Source organism: Carettochelys insculpta, chromosome 19 (assembly GCF_033958435.1).
Source record: "Carettochelys insculpta isolate YL-2023 chromosome 19, ASM3395843v1, whole genome shotgun sequence".
Lineage (NCBI taxonomy): Eukaryota > Metazoa > Chordata > Testudines > Carettochelyidae > Carettochelys > Carettochelys insculpta.
Window position 1 is genome coordinate 3392373 of NC_134155.1, and position 13573 is coordinate 3405945.

General features: G+C 68.9%; 1 protein-coding gene across 4 annotated transcripts in view; it reads left to right on the forward strand.

Annotated features, from left to right (window-relative positions):
• Positions 1 to 13573, forward strand: part of ABR (ABR activator of RhoGEF and GTPase) — a 96749-nt gene that overhangs the window by 17694 nt on the left and 65482 nt on the right. Inside the window, exon 1 of one of the 4 annotated variants that reach the window (XM_075013427.1) lies at positions 9766 to 9928. The exons of 2 other annotated variants lie outside the window; for them this stretch is intronic. In XM_075013427.1, the coding sequence (XP_074869528.1) occupies positions 9868 to 9928 (61 nt within the window). In that variant the 5' untranslated portion in view covers positions 9766 to 9867. Of the gene's footprint in view, positions 1 to 9765; positions 9929 to 13573 lie in introns of those variants that run through there. One more of the 4 variants, XM_075013430.1, reaches the window with a different exon arrangement.

Consider the following 13573-nt stretch of genomic DNA (forward strand, 5'->3'; position numbering starts at 1 on the left):
GGCGGCTGGGGGCAGAGCTGGGGGCGTGAGGCAGCTGGGGACGGGAATGGAGAGGACGGGGCAGCTGGGGGCAGAGCTGGGGACGGGAATGGAGGGGACGGGGCGGCTGGGGTCAGAGCTGGGGGTGTGGGGCAGCTGGGGATGGGAATGGAGGGGACGGGGCGGCTGGGGGCAGAGCTGGGGGTGTGGGGCAGCTGGGGATGGGAATGGAGGGGACGGGGCGGCTGGGGGCAGAGCTGGGGGTGTGGGGCAGCTGGGGACGGGAATGGAGGGGACGGGGCAGCTGGGGGCAGAGCTGGGGACGGGAATGGAGGGGACGGGGCGGCTGGGGGCAGAGCTGGCGGCTGGGGGCAGAGCTGGGGGCAGCTGGGGACGGGGCGGCTGGGGGCAGAGCTGGGGGCAGAGCTGGCGGCTGGGGGCAGAGCTGGCGGCTGGGGGCAGCTGGGGACGGGGCGGCTGGGGGCAGAGCTGGGGGCAGAGCTGGGGACGGGGCGGCTGGGGGCAGAGCTGGCGGCTGGGGGCAGAGCTGGCGGCTGGGGGCAGAGCTGGGGGCAGCTGGGGACGGGGCGGCTGGGGGCAGAGCTGGGGGCAGAGCTGGCGGCTGGGGGCAGCTGGGGACAGGGCGGCTGGGGGCAGAGCTGGCGGCTGGGGGCAGCTGGGGACGGGAATGGAGGGGACGGGGCGGCTGGGGGCAGAGCTGGGGGCAGCTGGGGACGGGGTGGCTGGGGGCAGAGCTGTGGACGGGGCGGCTGGGGGCAGAGCTGGGGGCAGAGCTGGCGGCTGGGGGCGGCTGGGGGCAGAGCTGGCGGCTGGGGGCAGAGCTGGGGACGGGAATGGAGGGGACGGGGCGGCTGGGGGCAGAGCTGGGGGCAGAGCTGGCGGCTGGGGGCAGCTGGGGACGGGGCGGCTGGGGGCAGAGCTGGCGGCTGGGGACAGGGCGGCTGGGGGCAGCTGGGGACGGGGCGGCTGGGGGCAGAGCTGGCGGCTGGGGACGGGGCGGCTGGGGACGGCTCTCAGGAGCTCCCTGCCAGCTTTGCGCCTTTCCCTGCTGGAGCTGTGGCCCAGGCTGCCCCCGCTGACTTTCCCCTCTGGCTCTAAGCTGCCCCCAGCAGCCACCAGGCCTAGAAGCCTCCCCTGCCGGGGTGCGCTGGCGGGATGCTGGGCGGGGGAGCCTGGTCTGCACCGCAGTACGCCAGGGAGAGCAGCAAACTGGTCAAGAACCTCCCCGAGGGCCGGCTTTGGAGGGACTGAAGCCCCCCGCGCTTGGCACTTCCTCCAGCTCTGCTGTGCCCGGCTGCTCAGTGCCTCCCCTGGGAGCAGGAGGGCTCTGCCTGGAAGAGAATGAGCCGGTATCTGTCATGGCGAAAGGGGCATGGACGCTTCCCTGCTCCAGGGAGGTTGGCCTGGGAGGGTGCTTGGCCCATGCTGGCTGGGGCCTGGCAGCTGCCCCTCACCCTGCCCAGCCGGCCGGCCCTGGGGAAGGAATTCAGCCAAGGGCTGCCGGGGGCAGCAGCAGGCTCTGAGCTGGCAGCGTGGTACGCTGGGCCCTAGGCTGGGCCAAGTGCCAGGGAACGCTCCGCAGGAGCAGCCCCGCCCCGGCACTGGCTGGGACCTGCTGGGCTGGGTCACGCTCCCTTCCCCGGCGCAGGGGTGTGTGTCTGCAGGGCGGGAGGGGCCATGTGGCCGCAGAGGGCTCACGTGGGAAGAGGGGACCCAGGCTGGGGCTGAGGCTGAGCGCTGCCTGGGGCGGAGGGCAAACAGGAAGAGCTGAGGGGTGGGGTTGATGTCGGGGCTGGGAGCTGGTCAGAACAGAGGCACTCGGATTGCACACTGGTGAGCGTGCACCAGGCCTGTTGAGGGAGTGTGTGTGTACAGGGCCGTGCAAAGCTCGTGCGAGCCTGGTCAGTGCACGCCTGAGGCCTCGGCTGGTGTGTCACCGCAACAGCCTGCGTGCGCTGTCCCACCTCCTGGGTCAGGCCCCTTCGCTCTTGCCTAGCCCGGCCCGGCCCTGCCCTGCCCTGCCGGCGCCTGGGGTCTCCTGGTGACTAATGCACCCTGGGGTGCACTCAGCGTGGCCCGTGCCCCATCGTGCAAGGTCTGTGCACGTGTGGCCCGAGGCAGCAGCTGGCAAGCTCACCCAGCCGAGCATGCAGACGCGGCTGCCGTGGCCTGCGGTTTGCAACGCCCTCTGGGGCCATTAAACAGCCCCTGGCCCTGGGTTCCAACCGGGGGCCCAGAGCCCCTCCTGAGCTGTGGCAGCCGCCTGTGGCCCTGTCCCCACCAGCCTTGCCTGCAGCAGGGGGTATGTGACTCACAGGCCCAAAGGCCGGGATCACATTCGTGGTGTTGCTGTAGCTGCATCCTTCTCTGCTCCCCCAGTGCAGTGGGGGCAGGGGTTCTCGGGCCCCCATTCGCTCTGGGTCCTGGCTTGCTGACAGCAGCATAGCCAGCCCCACCGGGGGCTGGGCCGTGCCTCCGCGCTGGAGGGGGCGGCTGCCCGTCGGACCGGCAGCATGGCTGCAGGGGGCACTGTGGGGGGGAGCTGCAGTGGCTGGGCAGGGCATGCCCGCTGGGACCTTCTCCAGTGGTGGGGGAGGGCAGAGAGTTGGGGCCTTCAGGAGCAGCAGTTTGAGGCTCCCCTGCCCCATGGCGCCACCAGGGAAATGCAAAAGCCGTTTGCAGCTCTGGCAGCGCTGAGGCCTGGCGACCGCAGGGGCTGCGCTGCGGGCGGTGGCTGCGTGGGTCACAGGTGGCCTGTCGGCTGAGGGTCTCCATGTCTGTCTGCTGCTGGGCGGGTGTGAGAGGCAGCCGGGGCTGCAGCTCAGCAGTGCTGGGGGCGAGGCCGGGGAGGCGGTTTCCTGTGACGAGCAGGGAGACGCCAGCATGCTGCACGCCCACCCCAGGTTCCGGCCTGGCCTGCACCCCCTCCTAGCTTTCGCTCTGCACTGTGGGATGGCTGGGGCTGTGCTGCTGTTCCCAGGGGGCAGGGGAGCCCTCCAGGGGTCCCCGGCATGGGGTGTCGCTGGTGGCTGGCTGTGTCCCATGGGAGGGAAGGCTGAGCAGGGGTAAGTGGGGGGACTCCCCCAGCTGCCCCGCTGTGCTGCCCTGCGTCAGCCGGCGACGGGCTGCCTGGGAGCGAGACCCTTTGACGCAAGCAGTGCCAGACGGGATCCGACCCGAGGCCCCGCTGGGCCTGTGTTCTGTCTCAGCTGGTGCCCCGGCTGTGTGCCAGACGCCCGACAGGGTGGTGCCGCCCGGGGTCTGCGTGGCTCAGTCAGATGCTGCCCTGTAGGGCTCAGGGGAGTGGCAGGGGGTCAGGAGGATGGGGGCGAGGCAGGCTGGGGAGAAGAGGTCTCACCATGCTGGGGGGGCAGCGACCGAGCCCGCTGCCTCCTGCCCGTGGCCCAGCTGTTCCCACGTCCCCAGGCAGGGGCTGCTCCATCCTCCCCCACTTGCATCGCCCCAGCTCTGGCTGCTGCAGCGGGATCCGGCCCCTGATGCCTGGCTCCTGTCTGCCAGAGCCCAGCTGTGGGCCAGGCCAGGGCCCTTCCTGGGATGTGACCACATAGCTGCCGGCTCCAGAGCCTAAGGGCTCTGCTGGGAGAGGCCAAGCCAGGGCGAGTGCTGCCATTCCCTGGGGCTGGCTGGGCCTGGCAGGGAGAAAGGTGCTAGGGTCAGAGCTGGGCACAGGAGTGCTAGGCACAGGCTGGGGCCCTGGCACACAGGCAGCCGCTCAGTGCCAGATCCATAGATGCCCAGGGCGGAGGCCCGGTGAGCGCCCAGAACCGGCAGGGAGTGATGCTCACCAGGCACTGCTGGGAACAGTGGGGATTGGCCGGGCTGAGGCCAGGGGCTGGCAGAATCCCCCTGCCCTCCCGCTTTGGCTGCTGGCCAGCCGCCTGCTGCAGAGCCAGAGCCTGGCTCCTCAGCTGGGTGAGCCGGGCTGTGTGGGGGCAGTGGGAATGCGGCTTCTGGCCCCCAAAGGCCGGAGGTCAGCCCGGCACCGTGGTGGTGGGGGAGCTGGGGCTGGCCCTGGGTTCCAGGGACCAAGCAAGATGTAGCGGGGGCTCAGGTGAGTGGTGTGATGGTGGGTGCTGGGGGGGCGCCTGGCCAGCCTGCCTGCCGCTGCGGGGTTAGAGCGGCTCCTCCATCCCGTCGTCCCCGACTCCCTGCTCTGGTGGGGGTGGTGCCCAAGTTCCGTCCGTCCGTGCCCCCGGCTGCCCGCCCCCACCCGACGGTCTGTCTGTCCATCCGCCCGCCCGCCACCCGTCCGTGCCCCCGGCTGCCCGCCCCCACCCGACGGTCTGTCTGTCCATCCGCCCGCCCGCCACCCGTCCGTGCCCCCGGCTGCCCGCCCCCACCCGACGGTCTGTCTGTCCATCCGCCCGCCCGCCACCCGTCCGTGCCCCCGGCTGCCCGCCCCCACCCGACGGTCTGTCTGTCCATCCGTCCGTCCGTGCCCCCGGCTGCCCGCCCCCACCCGACGGTCTGTCTGTCCATCCGCCCGCCCGCCACCCATCCGTGCCCCTGGCTGCCCGCCCCCACCCGACGGTCTGTCTGTCCATCCGTCCGTCCGTGCCCCTGGCTGCCCGCCCGCCCCCACCCGTCCGTCCATGCCCCTGGCCTGCCCCCCACCTGTCCGTCCTTCCACCCCCACCCATCCGTCCATCTGTGCCACTGGCTGCCCGCCCCCAACCGTCCGTCTGTCCGTGCCGCTGGGTGCAGTGTGGCTGCCAGCCCGGGTAGGGGACGGGTGTTCCCCTTTGCCCTGCGCTGGCCGGTGAAGCTGGCGGCTTCCTGGGCAGCCGGCTTTGTCGTCTGTGCCCTCCGGTTGTGCCCCTGGGCTGCTCGCTTGGCTCTGCTGCGCCAGCTCCGGCCACAAGGTGGTGCTCAGGCGCCTGCCAAGGGGGGGGTGGGGGGGCGCATCCTTAAAGTGGCAATGGGCACGGGGAGAGGGCGGGGGCGGGACGTCCCGTCCCGTCCCGTCCCGCCCCGCTTGATCCCCCTCAGCCACGGCCTTCCTCACCGCCCAGCTGCAGGCCGGGGACGGGCTGGAACCAGCAGGGGTGGCCATGGTCCAGCTGGTCCCTGCCCCGGTGCTCTGCCGGCTGCTGCTCCCTGAGCTCCTTGCAGCCCAGGGCGGCGTGCGGCGTGCGGCCTTGGCAGATGTGAGTGGAGCTGGCACGCGGCAGTGACTCGTTAACGATCCACCCCCCAGCTCACACCTCCGCAGCTACTCCCAGCAGGCTGACGGTGCCTGTTTCTATGGCACTTCACTCCCTGGGCCTGGGTGCACCTCACGCCTGTCGCTGGCCCAGTTCCTAGTGAGACGCGCACGCAGGAGGCAGAGCTGCGGCCAGCTCTGGGGTGGGGCGCGGCACAGCACCCCGGCAAGGCAATGCTGGCTGCATGAGAGGGCTGGGGGCAGAACGGTTCTTCCCCGCTGCGGGGGTGATGGCCTTGTGTGCCGCTCAGCCCAGGGTGGCCCAGCGGTCCCTCGGGCCGTGGGTGTCCGCTCACAGCGGGGTGGTGCCTTGCTGTGCACGGCCAGAGAGGGTGCTCGAGAGCAGGGCGGCTCCCCCCTCTGGCTCGGTGTGCAGAGAGCACTGGCTGCAGGGGGCTGCTCTGGCCCCTCCGGAGCCCCGTGGGAGGCAGGGATAATTACAGCTCCCCGCACGTGCCAGCCTGGCCTGCGCCTTGTGCCGGTGACTCACTGCCTGGTGACTCACCGATTTGCTGGCAATGAGCCCGGGGGGGAGGTGGGCTCCGGGGCCTATCCAGCATGCTGCTGGGGGGAGGTGGGAGCCCCTGTGGGGTGCAGGCCGGGGCCTGGCACTGGGTGGTGTCGCTTCTCCGAGCTCCCCGCTGGGATGGCTTTACCCGAGCGGCAGCATCGGCCTCCCTTTCCTGGCCCCTGGCACTGCCCACTCTCCTGTGGGGCTGGCTGGATGAGCGCTGCCGGGGCAAGGGGCTGGATTCAGCCCAGACGTGGGGCCTGCCTGGCAGAGCCCAAGCTTCCCTCTGGGCTGCCTGGTGTGGCTGGAAGGGGAGTCCCTGGGTGATCAGTCCTGGGTTAACCTGGGCAAGGAGCACGCAGGGGCGGATGGGGACTGCCCTGACCCCAGGGCCCTCTGGGAATGCTTAGGTGCCCCCCGGCTCCTCCAAAGGCTCAGGCTTCGGCCTGGCCTGGCCAGTGTCTGGGTGCTGGGCTCCGAACTCCCCCAGGGATGGGAGATCTGGGCTCCAAGCTGGAAGCCCAGGGCACCTCCGAGCCCCTCGTTTCTCTGCATACCGCAGCAGGCCCCTGCCCGTCCCACCTCAGCCAGCCAGCAACGGGGTGGAGGCCTGGGAGGGCAGGGAGGAGATCTGTCCAGGGTCCTTCCCTCTGGCCACATGCCCAGCACTGCACAGACTGCGCCGGGGCCAGCATGCAGCTCTGGGGCTGCCAGGACCAGGCGATGCTGGGGCACTGATGGCCGGTGGTAATCGGGCTCTGGGGGCATGGGGATGGTCTGTGCTGTGGCCTCTTCCAAGCTCCCGGGCTGGTGCAGGCTGGCCAGGAAGCAACGGCAGCGGGCCAGGGAGCTGGGCTGGCCGTGGAGAATAGCTCTGCCACCTTGGCCACCCCGTTCTGCTTGGCCCCTGGCGGCCTGGGCCGGGACACAGGCTTCTCCAGGGCTGTGCTGCTCCTGGCTCCCGTCGAGGGTGTGCAGCCCACGCCCTGTGCCTGTGGCTTAGCCTTGGCTGAGGGAGGCTGTTTGGAGCATCCCAAGCACCGTGGGGTGAACATGAGCCGGCGCTCCTGGGACAAAGCCGTGGCCTGGGGGCAGGGACGTGTGCTGCGCCCTGGGAGCCGTGTGGGGTGGGGCCAGGCCTGCCTGCGGCGTGGGCCTGGTGCATGGCGCCGGTGCCTGCCTGCACTGGCACTTCATCTGAGTGGCGCCCCTCCCCTGCCCCCCAAACCAGGCCCTGGTGTGAAATCCCAGCCCCAGCCTGGCTCCCGCCGTGGCACAGCCTAGTCCAGCCCGGGCCTTGTGGTGGCTGCGCGCAGGATCGCTGCCCTCCAGGGCCTCGGGGATGGACAGGCAGACGCGCCAGCCTGAGTCGCACCCAAGCACTCTGCGGGCTGGGCTGCACGCTTGGCTGGCGTGCTGACATATTGGGGTTGATGGCTCAGGCTGTTAAAGCTCCTTGGGCTGAGAGCAGAGTGGGCTGGGTTAACTCTTTCCTGTGCGAGCTGCTGGGCGGCTTCTCTGGGGCTGTGGAGGCTGCTTGGATTCCTGCAAAACTGGGGCCCATGTGACTGGAGCACTAAGTTGAGGGTGTGGCGGCAGCATCCCAGCTCGGGGTGGCACAGGGGGGCATGCTGCTCGGAGTGGGCTGTGATGGGTCCCCAGAGCCAGGCCAGCTTCGTTTCCAAGCATGGCTTCTTGCTTGGAAATGAAGCTGGCCTGGCTCTGGGGTGGGACCGGGGAGCCGATTCTGTTCTTTCCTGGGCTGGGAGACAGGGCTGGCGAGGGACACACAGTGGACCCCACGCTAAAAATGAGTCAACAGTGTGATGGTTGCAAAACAAAACCCAACGTTGTTCCGGGACGTGCTGACTGAGTGGTGTGAGCAAGACACGAGAAGTCCTTCTGTCCTATGTGTGGGCCTCACCCAGCCAGGGTCCTGTGTCCAGCCTGGGCTGCAGGACAGATGTGGACAAATCGAAGGTCCAGAGGAGAGAAACAAAACTGACGGTCAGTCTGAAAACAGGACCTATGAGGGCAGATTGAGTGAAAGAATGGCCTTGTCTGGAGAAAACGGAACAGGGCCGTACCAGCTTTGGGGTTGTTACAAGGAGCAGAGAGAAAAATTGTTCTCCGTAACCTCTGGGGACAGGACCAGAGGCAAAGGGCTGATGTTGCAGCAGGGGCCATGGAGGTTGGATTTTGGGAAAAGCTCCCTGTCGAGGTGGTTATGTGCTGGCGTATGTTGCCCAGGGAGGCTGTGGAATCTCCATCACTAGAGGCTTTTCAGAGCAGGTAGGGCAGACGCCTGCCGGGGACGGGCTGATGGTGGCTGGCTCTGCCCAGAGGGCAAGGAACTGGGCTTGATTACTTTTTGAGGTTCCTTCCAGTTCTAGTGTTCTGTGATTCTAGGGGGAAACTCTCTGGCCTGCAGCTCCTCTCCTTCTGCCTGTGCCTTGGCGCCAGAGGAGGGCGCGTGTGGACGGGTATCCGAGGGCTCTCCTGCTTTGGTGGGGTCTTTCTCAGGGTGGGGGTGGAGAGGGAGCAGTCTGTCCCTCACTCTGTACCCCTCTGTAGCGCTGTGCATCTGAGGAGGTCTCAGTGCTTTATGCGGGGGCAGGAATGGATCATGCCTGATGTGCAGGAGGGAAACTGAGGCACAGCGCTGGGCTGTGACTTGCCCACAGTCCCCCAGGGAGCTGGAGGCAGAGCTGGGGATGGAACCCCATGTGGGTGACCTGCCCAGAGCCCTCTGGCGCGGGCTGGAGTTTGTGCAGTGGGTGCTAGGGTGGGCGGAGGGACAGGAGAGTGACTGGCCAGGATGCTCCCCTTACAGGCTGTGACAGTGGCGCCAGCTGAGCCAAGCCCCATGGGGAGGGAGCAGCCAGCCAAGGGTGGAGGGGCTGGCATGCGGGACCCGGATCATTGCTGCAGGGGGCAGTGTTCCTGTTCTGGAGGGTGTCTCAGAGCCTTGCTGGCTCTGCGCTGCCATTCCTGTGACCCCAAGCCATGGGGCTCCTTGTCCTTGACTCAGGCTCATCTCTGGAGCTGACGGGGAAGCTGTGCCAGGCCCTGGCATGGGGGGGGCACCCAGTGAGTGCCTGGCCCCATCCTAACTCCCTGCACGCTGTGCCTGGCAGGCTGAGCCTGTGTGCGCTGAGCTGACTGGACCCAGCCCTGGGTGGCAGGGTCCTGCTGGCTGGCACAGTCCAGCGGGCAGCATCACACCTGGCGGGGCCAGTGTCCCAGCGATCAGAGGTGCAGGGGGCTTGGTCCAGGAACACACCATCCAAAGCACTAAAACGCCTGGACCCCGCTGCCTGGAGTAGCCCGGTGTGTCCTGCAGGTGAGGGTGGCACACGGGGGCTAGAGGCGGGGCTGTGTGTGCCCCTTCCCTGCCCTGCCGGCTGTGCCAGAGCTGCCTGGCCACAGGCTGGAGCTTCGGGGGGCAGAGGGGCGGCCTGGCACTGCTGAGGGAGGAAAGGCACCGTGCGTCCCTCCTGCGCCTTTGCTGGCAGGGGCGCTGGGCCATGGAGCTGCTGCGCTCACGCTCGCCATTGGCAGGGCCCGCTGGCGCTGGGGAGTGGTTGCTGGCAGGCCAGTGTGAAATGAGTTGGCTGGGTCTCAGCCTGGTCTCTCCTGGATGGCATCATCCCACCCACGGGCACAACTGGCCCCTGGCTGGGGCCCCTCTGCCTGGGGGCCGGGGCATGGCGGGGGGGCTCTCGGGGGGCGGCGGGTTCCCCCAAAGCGGGGGGGGGGCTGATGTCGCAGTGGGGGCCCTGCAGCCCCTGCCCTAGGTGCGGGGGGCCGGTGCCAGGCCGGGGGCCGCCGTGGACTCTGCAGCCTCGGCCCCCGCCCCACCCATGCCCGGCAGCGCCCCCCCCGCCCCCCGCGGCGGATGCAGCCACCTCTGAGGCTCAGCCCAGCCCCTCCCTGAGAGCGGCGGCCCCCTGGCGGCGGGGGCGGGCCGGGGGCGGGCCGGGGCGGGGCGGCTGCTCTAGCGGAGCCAGCGGAGCCTCTCCCGCGGCGGGCTAGGGGCTGGGCGCCCCGGACCGCGGCCGCGCTCCTCCCCCGCCGCCTTTGTTGGGATGCGGCGGCGGCCGGGGCGCTGAGAGCCGCCGCGCTCCCCGGCATGGAGCCGCTCAGCCACCGCGGCCTGGCGCGGCTCTCCTGGATCGACACCCTCTACAGCAGTACGTGCGCTGGCTCGGGGCCGGGCCGGGCCGGGCCAGCTGGGCGCGGGGGGGCGGCGCGGGGGGCAGGGCTCGGCTGGGCTGGGGGGAGAAGGAGTGGGGGGTCCGGGCTGGGGGGGCGCAGGGCTCGGGGGTTCGGGGCGCAGGAGTCGGGGGGGTCCGGGCTGAGGAGGAGAAGGCGCGGGGGGGGGCAGGCTCGGGGGTTCAGGGCAGGGGGGGATCCGGGCTGCGGCGTGCTCGGCCCTGGCTTTAGGAATGGGAGGCAGCTGGGAAGAGGCCCATGGAGGGGCACTGGGAGGGGGGCGGTGAGCACACCTGGGGCATGGGCTGGCCGAGTGCCCCTCCAGCCAAGCAGCTGGTGCCAGGCCCTGGCTCCCTGCTGGGTGATGCTGGGCAGTGGGGCAGAAGGGCGATGCTGGCGAGCGGGATAGGATCCAAATGAGGGTGGCATGGGAGCGGGTCCCTGCTGCCGCTGCCACCGCCGCTTGTGCCCAGCGTGGGCTTGGGCTTGGGCCGTTGGTGCAGCCCCCTCCGGGTGGCGGCCACTGCAGGCTGCTCTGGCTACGTGCCCTTGCTGTACACACAGAGCCTGGTGCTCGGGGGCGGCAGCAGGACCCCCACAGCTCCAGCCGGGGCTGCCAGAGCCCAAGGCAGGTCATGTAAACAGGGCAGCAAGCGCCAGCACATGCAAGTGGGCAGCCCTGGAGGAGGGGCCCCAAGGCACCTGCAGGGTCTGTGGCAGAGGTGCTCACCCGGAGGGAAGGGAGGGGATGGGGGCCCCCATGGGGACGGTCCCTCACTTGCCTTTCTCTGTGGGGCACGTGAGATGGGGGCTGGGCACTAGCTGATCTACCTGCCCAGACTGGGCTGTGCTCTGCGGGGCCTGGCTTAGACCTGGGGGCTCAGGTGTTGCTCCAGCAGCATCGTCTGATCCTGTTCCGAGTGGGGCTGTGCGGCTGGGTTGCAACCCCAGAGCTGTGTGCCCTGAGCTTCCTGCTTTCCAGCTGGGGACCTGGCTCTGCTGTGCCCCTGCACCGGCTGCCCTTCATGCAGTTCCAGCTCAGTCCCTGGCTCACCCTGCTGGCGTCAGAGCCGTATCCCCGACCTGGGGCCTCCCTGCCAGCCCCTGTGCAAACAGTCCTGACCTGGGGGAAACAGCAGCTCCCCTGGGCTTGGGGCGCTCTCGGGGCCCCCTCATGGGAGTGGCGGGAGCCCGCTGCGAAGCCGGAGCAGGGGAGCGCTGCCGGACCCGGCTCATAGGGGACACTTAGTGCTGAGGGGTTGCCTGCGGCAGCTTGCGTCACTCTCTGATGTGCGGCAGCCTGGTACTGGGTGACTGCCACGGCCCAGAGGAACAGACTGCTCTGGGGATGGGACCAAACTCCCCATGGCCCAGGGAGGCTGCCCTGGCCCTTGCAGTGCGCAGGTGACTGACTGGGCTGGCTCGGTGAGGCAGGCCCCTCAGTGCCGGTTGCTTCTCCGGCAGGGCCCTGCCTCTGGCAGCAGTGCAGACGTGAAGCGCTCCCCCACCCAACTAACTTAGAGTCCTGAGGTCTGTTCCTGTCTTGGGGCTGACTTGCTGGGTGGCCTGGGGCGGGTGCCGGGGTTTCTCCCTGCAGCAGGCAGGGCTGAGGCCTGGGAAGTGCTTTGGGGCGCTCTGTGGCCAGGGCCAGCCCCCCAGTGGGCCAGCCTGTGGAGGTAGAGCTGGGCGTCCTTCCTGGCTACTGTGGGCAGCCAGCCTGAGGCCAAAAATGTGACTTCTGCTGGGGCAGTGAGTCCCCTGCAGGCGCTGGAGCCAGGGAGCTCGCAGTGCAGTGCAGTGCAGTGCGCTGCAGGAGGCGGTGGTGCTGGCAGGAAGAGACAGCAGGGTGCTGGTGTGGAGGAGGGAGAAGGAGTGCTCCGTAGAAATGGTGCTCAGGGGGTGGGCTGCCTGGCTGGGGCTTTGAGTGGCATTGCCTGGCTGTACCATTCAGACTGCATCCTGCCTTCCTACCCCAGCCCCGTGATCTCCACTGGGACGTGCAGCAAATCAGAGCACACCTGAGCTACTGAGGCTGAAACTCAGCTGAGCTGGGCACAAGCAGAGGGTGTGGGCAGGGTGCCCAGGAGCGAATGGCAGAGCAGGGACTGGGCACAGGGGTAAGTAGCAAGGCAGGAGCAGGCCTGGCAGCAAATTGCTGGGCAGGTACGGGCAGGGGGTTCACAAGGTGAGTGGCAATGCAGGTGCGGACCGAGTAGCCAAGGGCAGGGCAGGCGCAGACCTGTCAGCCAATGGCAAGGCAGGTACAGGTCGAGTAACCAATGGCAAGGTGGGTGTGGGCCTGGCAGACAATGGCAGGGTGGGCATGGGCAGGGCGGGCAGGGCAAGTGCAGGTCTGGCAGCCAATGGCAGGGCAGGTGTGGGCAGGGTGGATGTGGGACTGGCAGCCAATGGCAGGGCAGGGCGGGTGTAGGTATGGTAGCCAATGGCAGGGCAGGTGTGGGCAGGGCAGGTGTGGGTCTGGCAGCCAATGGCAGGGCAGGGGGGGGTGTAGGTATGGTAGCCAATGGCAGGACAGGTGTGGGCAGGGTGGATGTGGGACTGGCAGCCAATGGCAGGGCAGGGCGGGTGTAGGTATGGTAGCCAATGGCAGGACAGGTGTGGGCAGGGTGGATGCGGGACTGGCAGCCAATGGCAGGGCAGGTGTGGGCAGGGCAGGTGTGGGTCTGGCAGCCAATGGCAGGGCAGGGTGGATGCGAGACTGGCAGCCAATGGCAGGGCAGGTGTGGGTCTGGCAGCCAATGGCAGGGCAGGTACGGGCAGCAATGGGGTGAATGTTAATACATTTCACTGGCCTATTGCCACCCATTGGACGTGGTTCTGGACCCTGCATGTCCCCAGGCCAGGTGTCCTGGCCAGCTGGGTGTGAGGCCCCTGCAAGACCAGGGCCTGGTGTCAGGTTGGGCACTACAGCCAGAGGCTGAATGACAGCCTTGGTCCTGGGGTCTGGCGGAGGCCCTGCAGCGAGCCCAGGCAGAGCCGGGACTAGGTCAGACCCAGAGTCCATGGGGACTCTGCTGATGCTGCGTGTACATGTGCCAGGCTGGAGGCTGGCTGAGGTTGCCCGGCTCAGCGTGTGGGCCCTGCTCTGAGCCCTTGGCTGTGCTGGGCTGCCCTGGTGCAGGTGGCAGAGGTGCTTGGACCCACATGGCAATCCCCCTGCCAGGACGAGCCGGCGGCGCCCAGCGTTTGGAACGTATGTGGATGTGCCACGTTGCTCCCCCATGGACGCCTCCGTGCAGTGTTCAGAAGAGGCCCTGGCAGGATCTGTGGACTGGTGTGAGCTGGGTCCTCTCTGGGTCTGTGTGCAGGCAGGTGCCCGTTCAGGGATGTGGCTGGGCTGTAGAGTAGTGCCACGGGGAGGAGGGCTGCTGGGTGCAGAGGCAGTTGGAGCATTGGCCTCTCTGTTGGGTCACATCTGACTCGGGAGCCAGCTAAGTTAGGCGGAAGGTTCATCTGTGGCACAGACCTCGGGTGTGCTTGGCAGCCCCGGCTCGGGAGGGGTAGCCAGGCCTGGACCAAATGGGGTGCTCTCATGGGTGCCCAGTGCCCAGCGCCCAGCTGGAGGCTTTGCCTTGGCTGGTTCAGACCCCCAGCCCTGACTG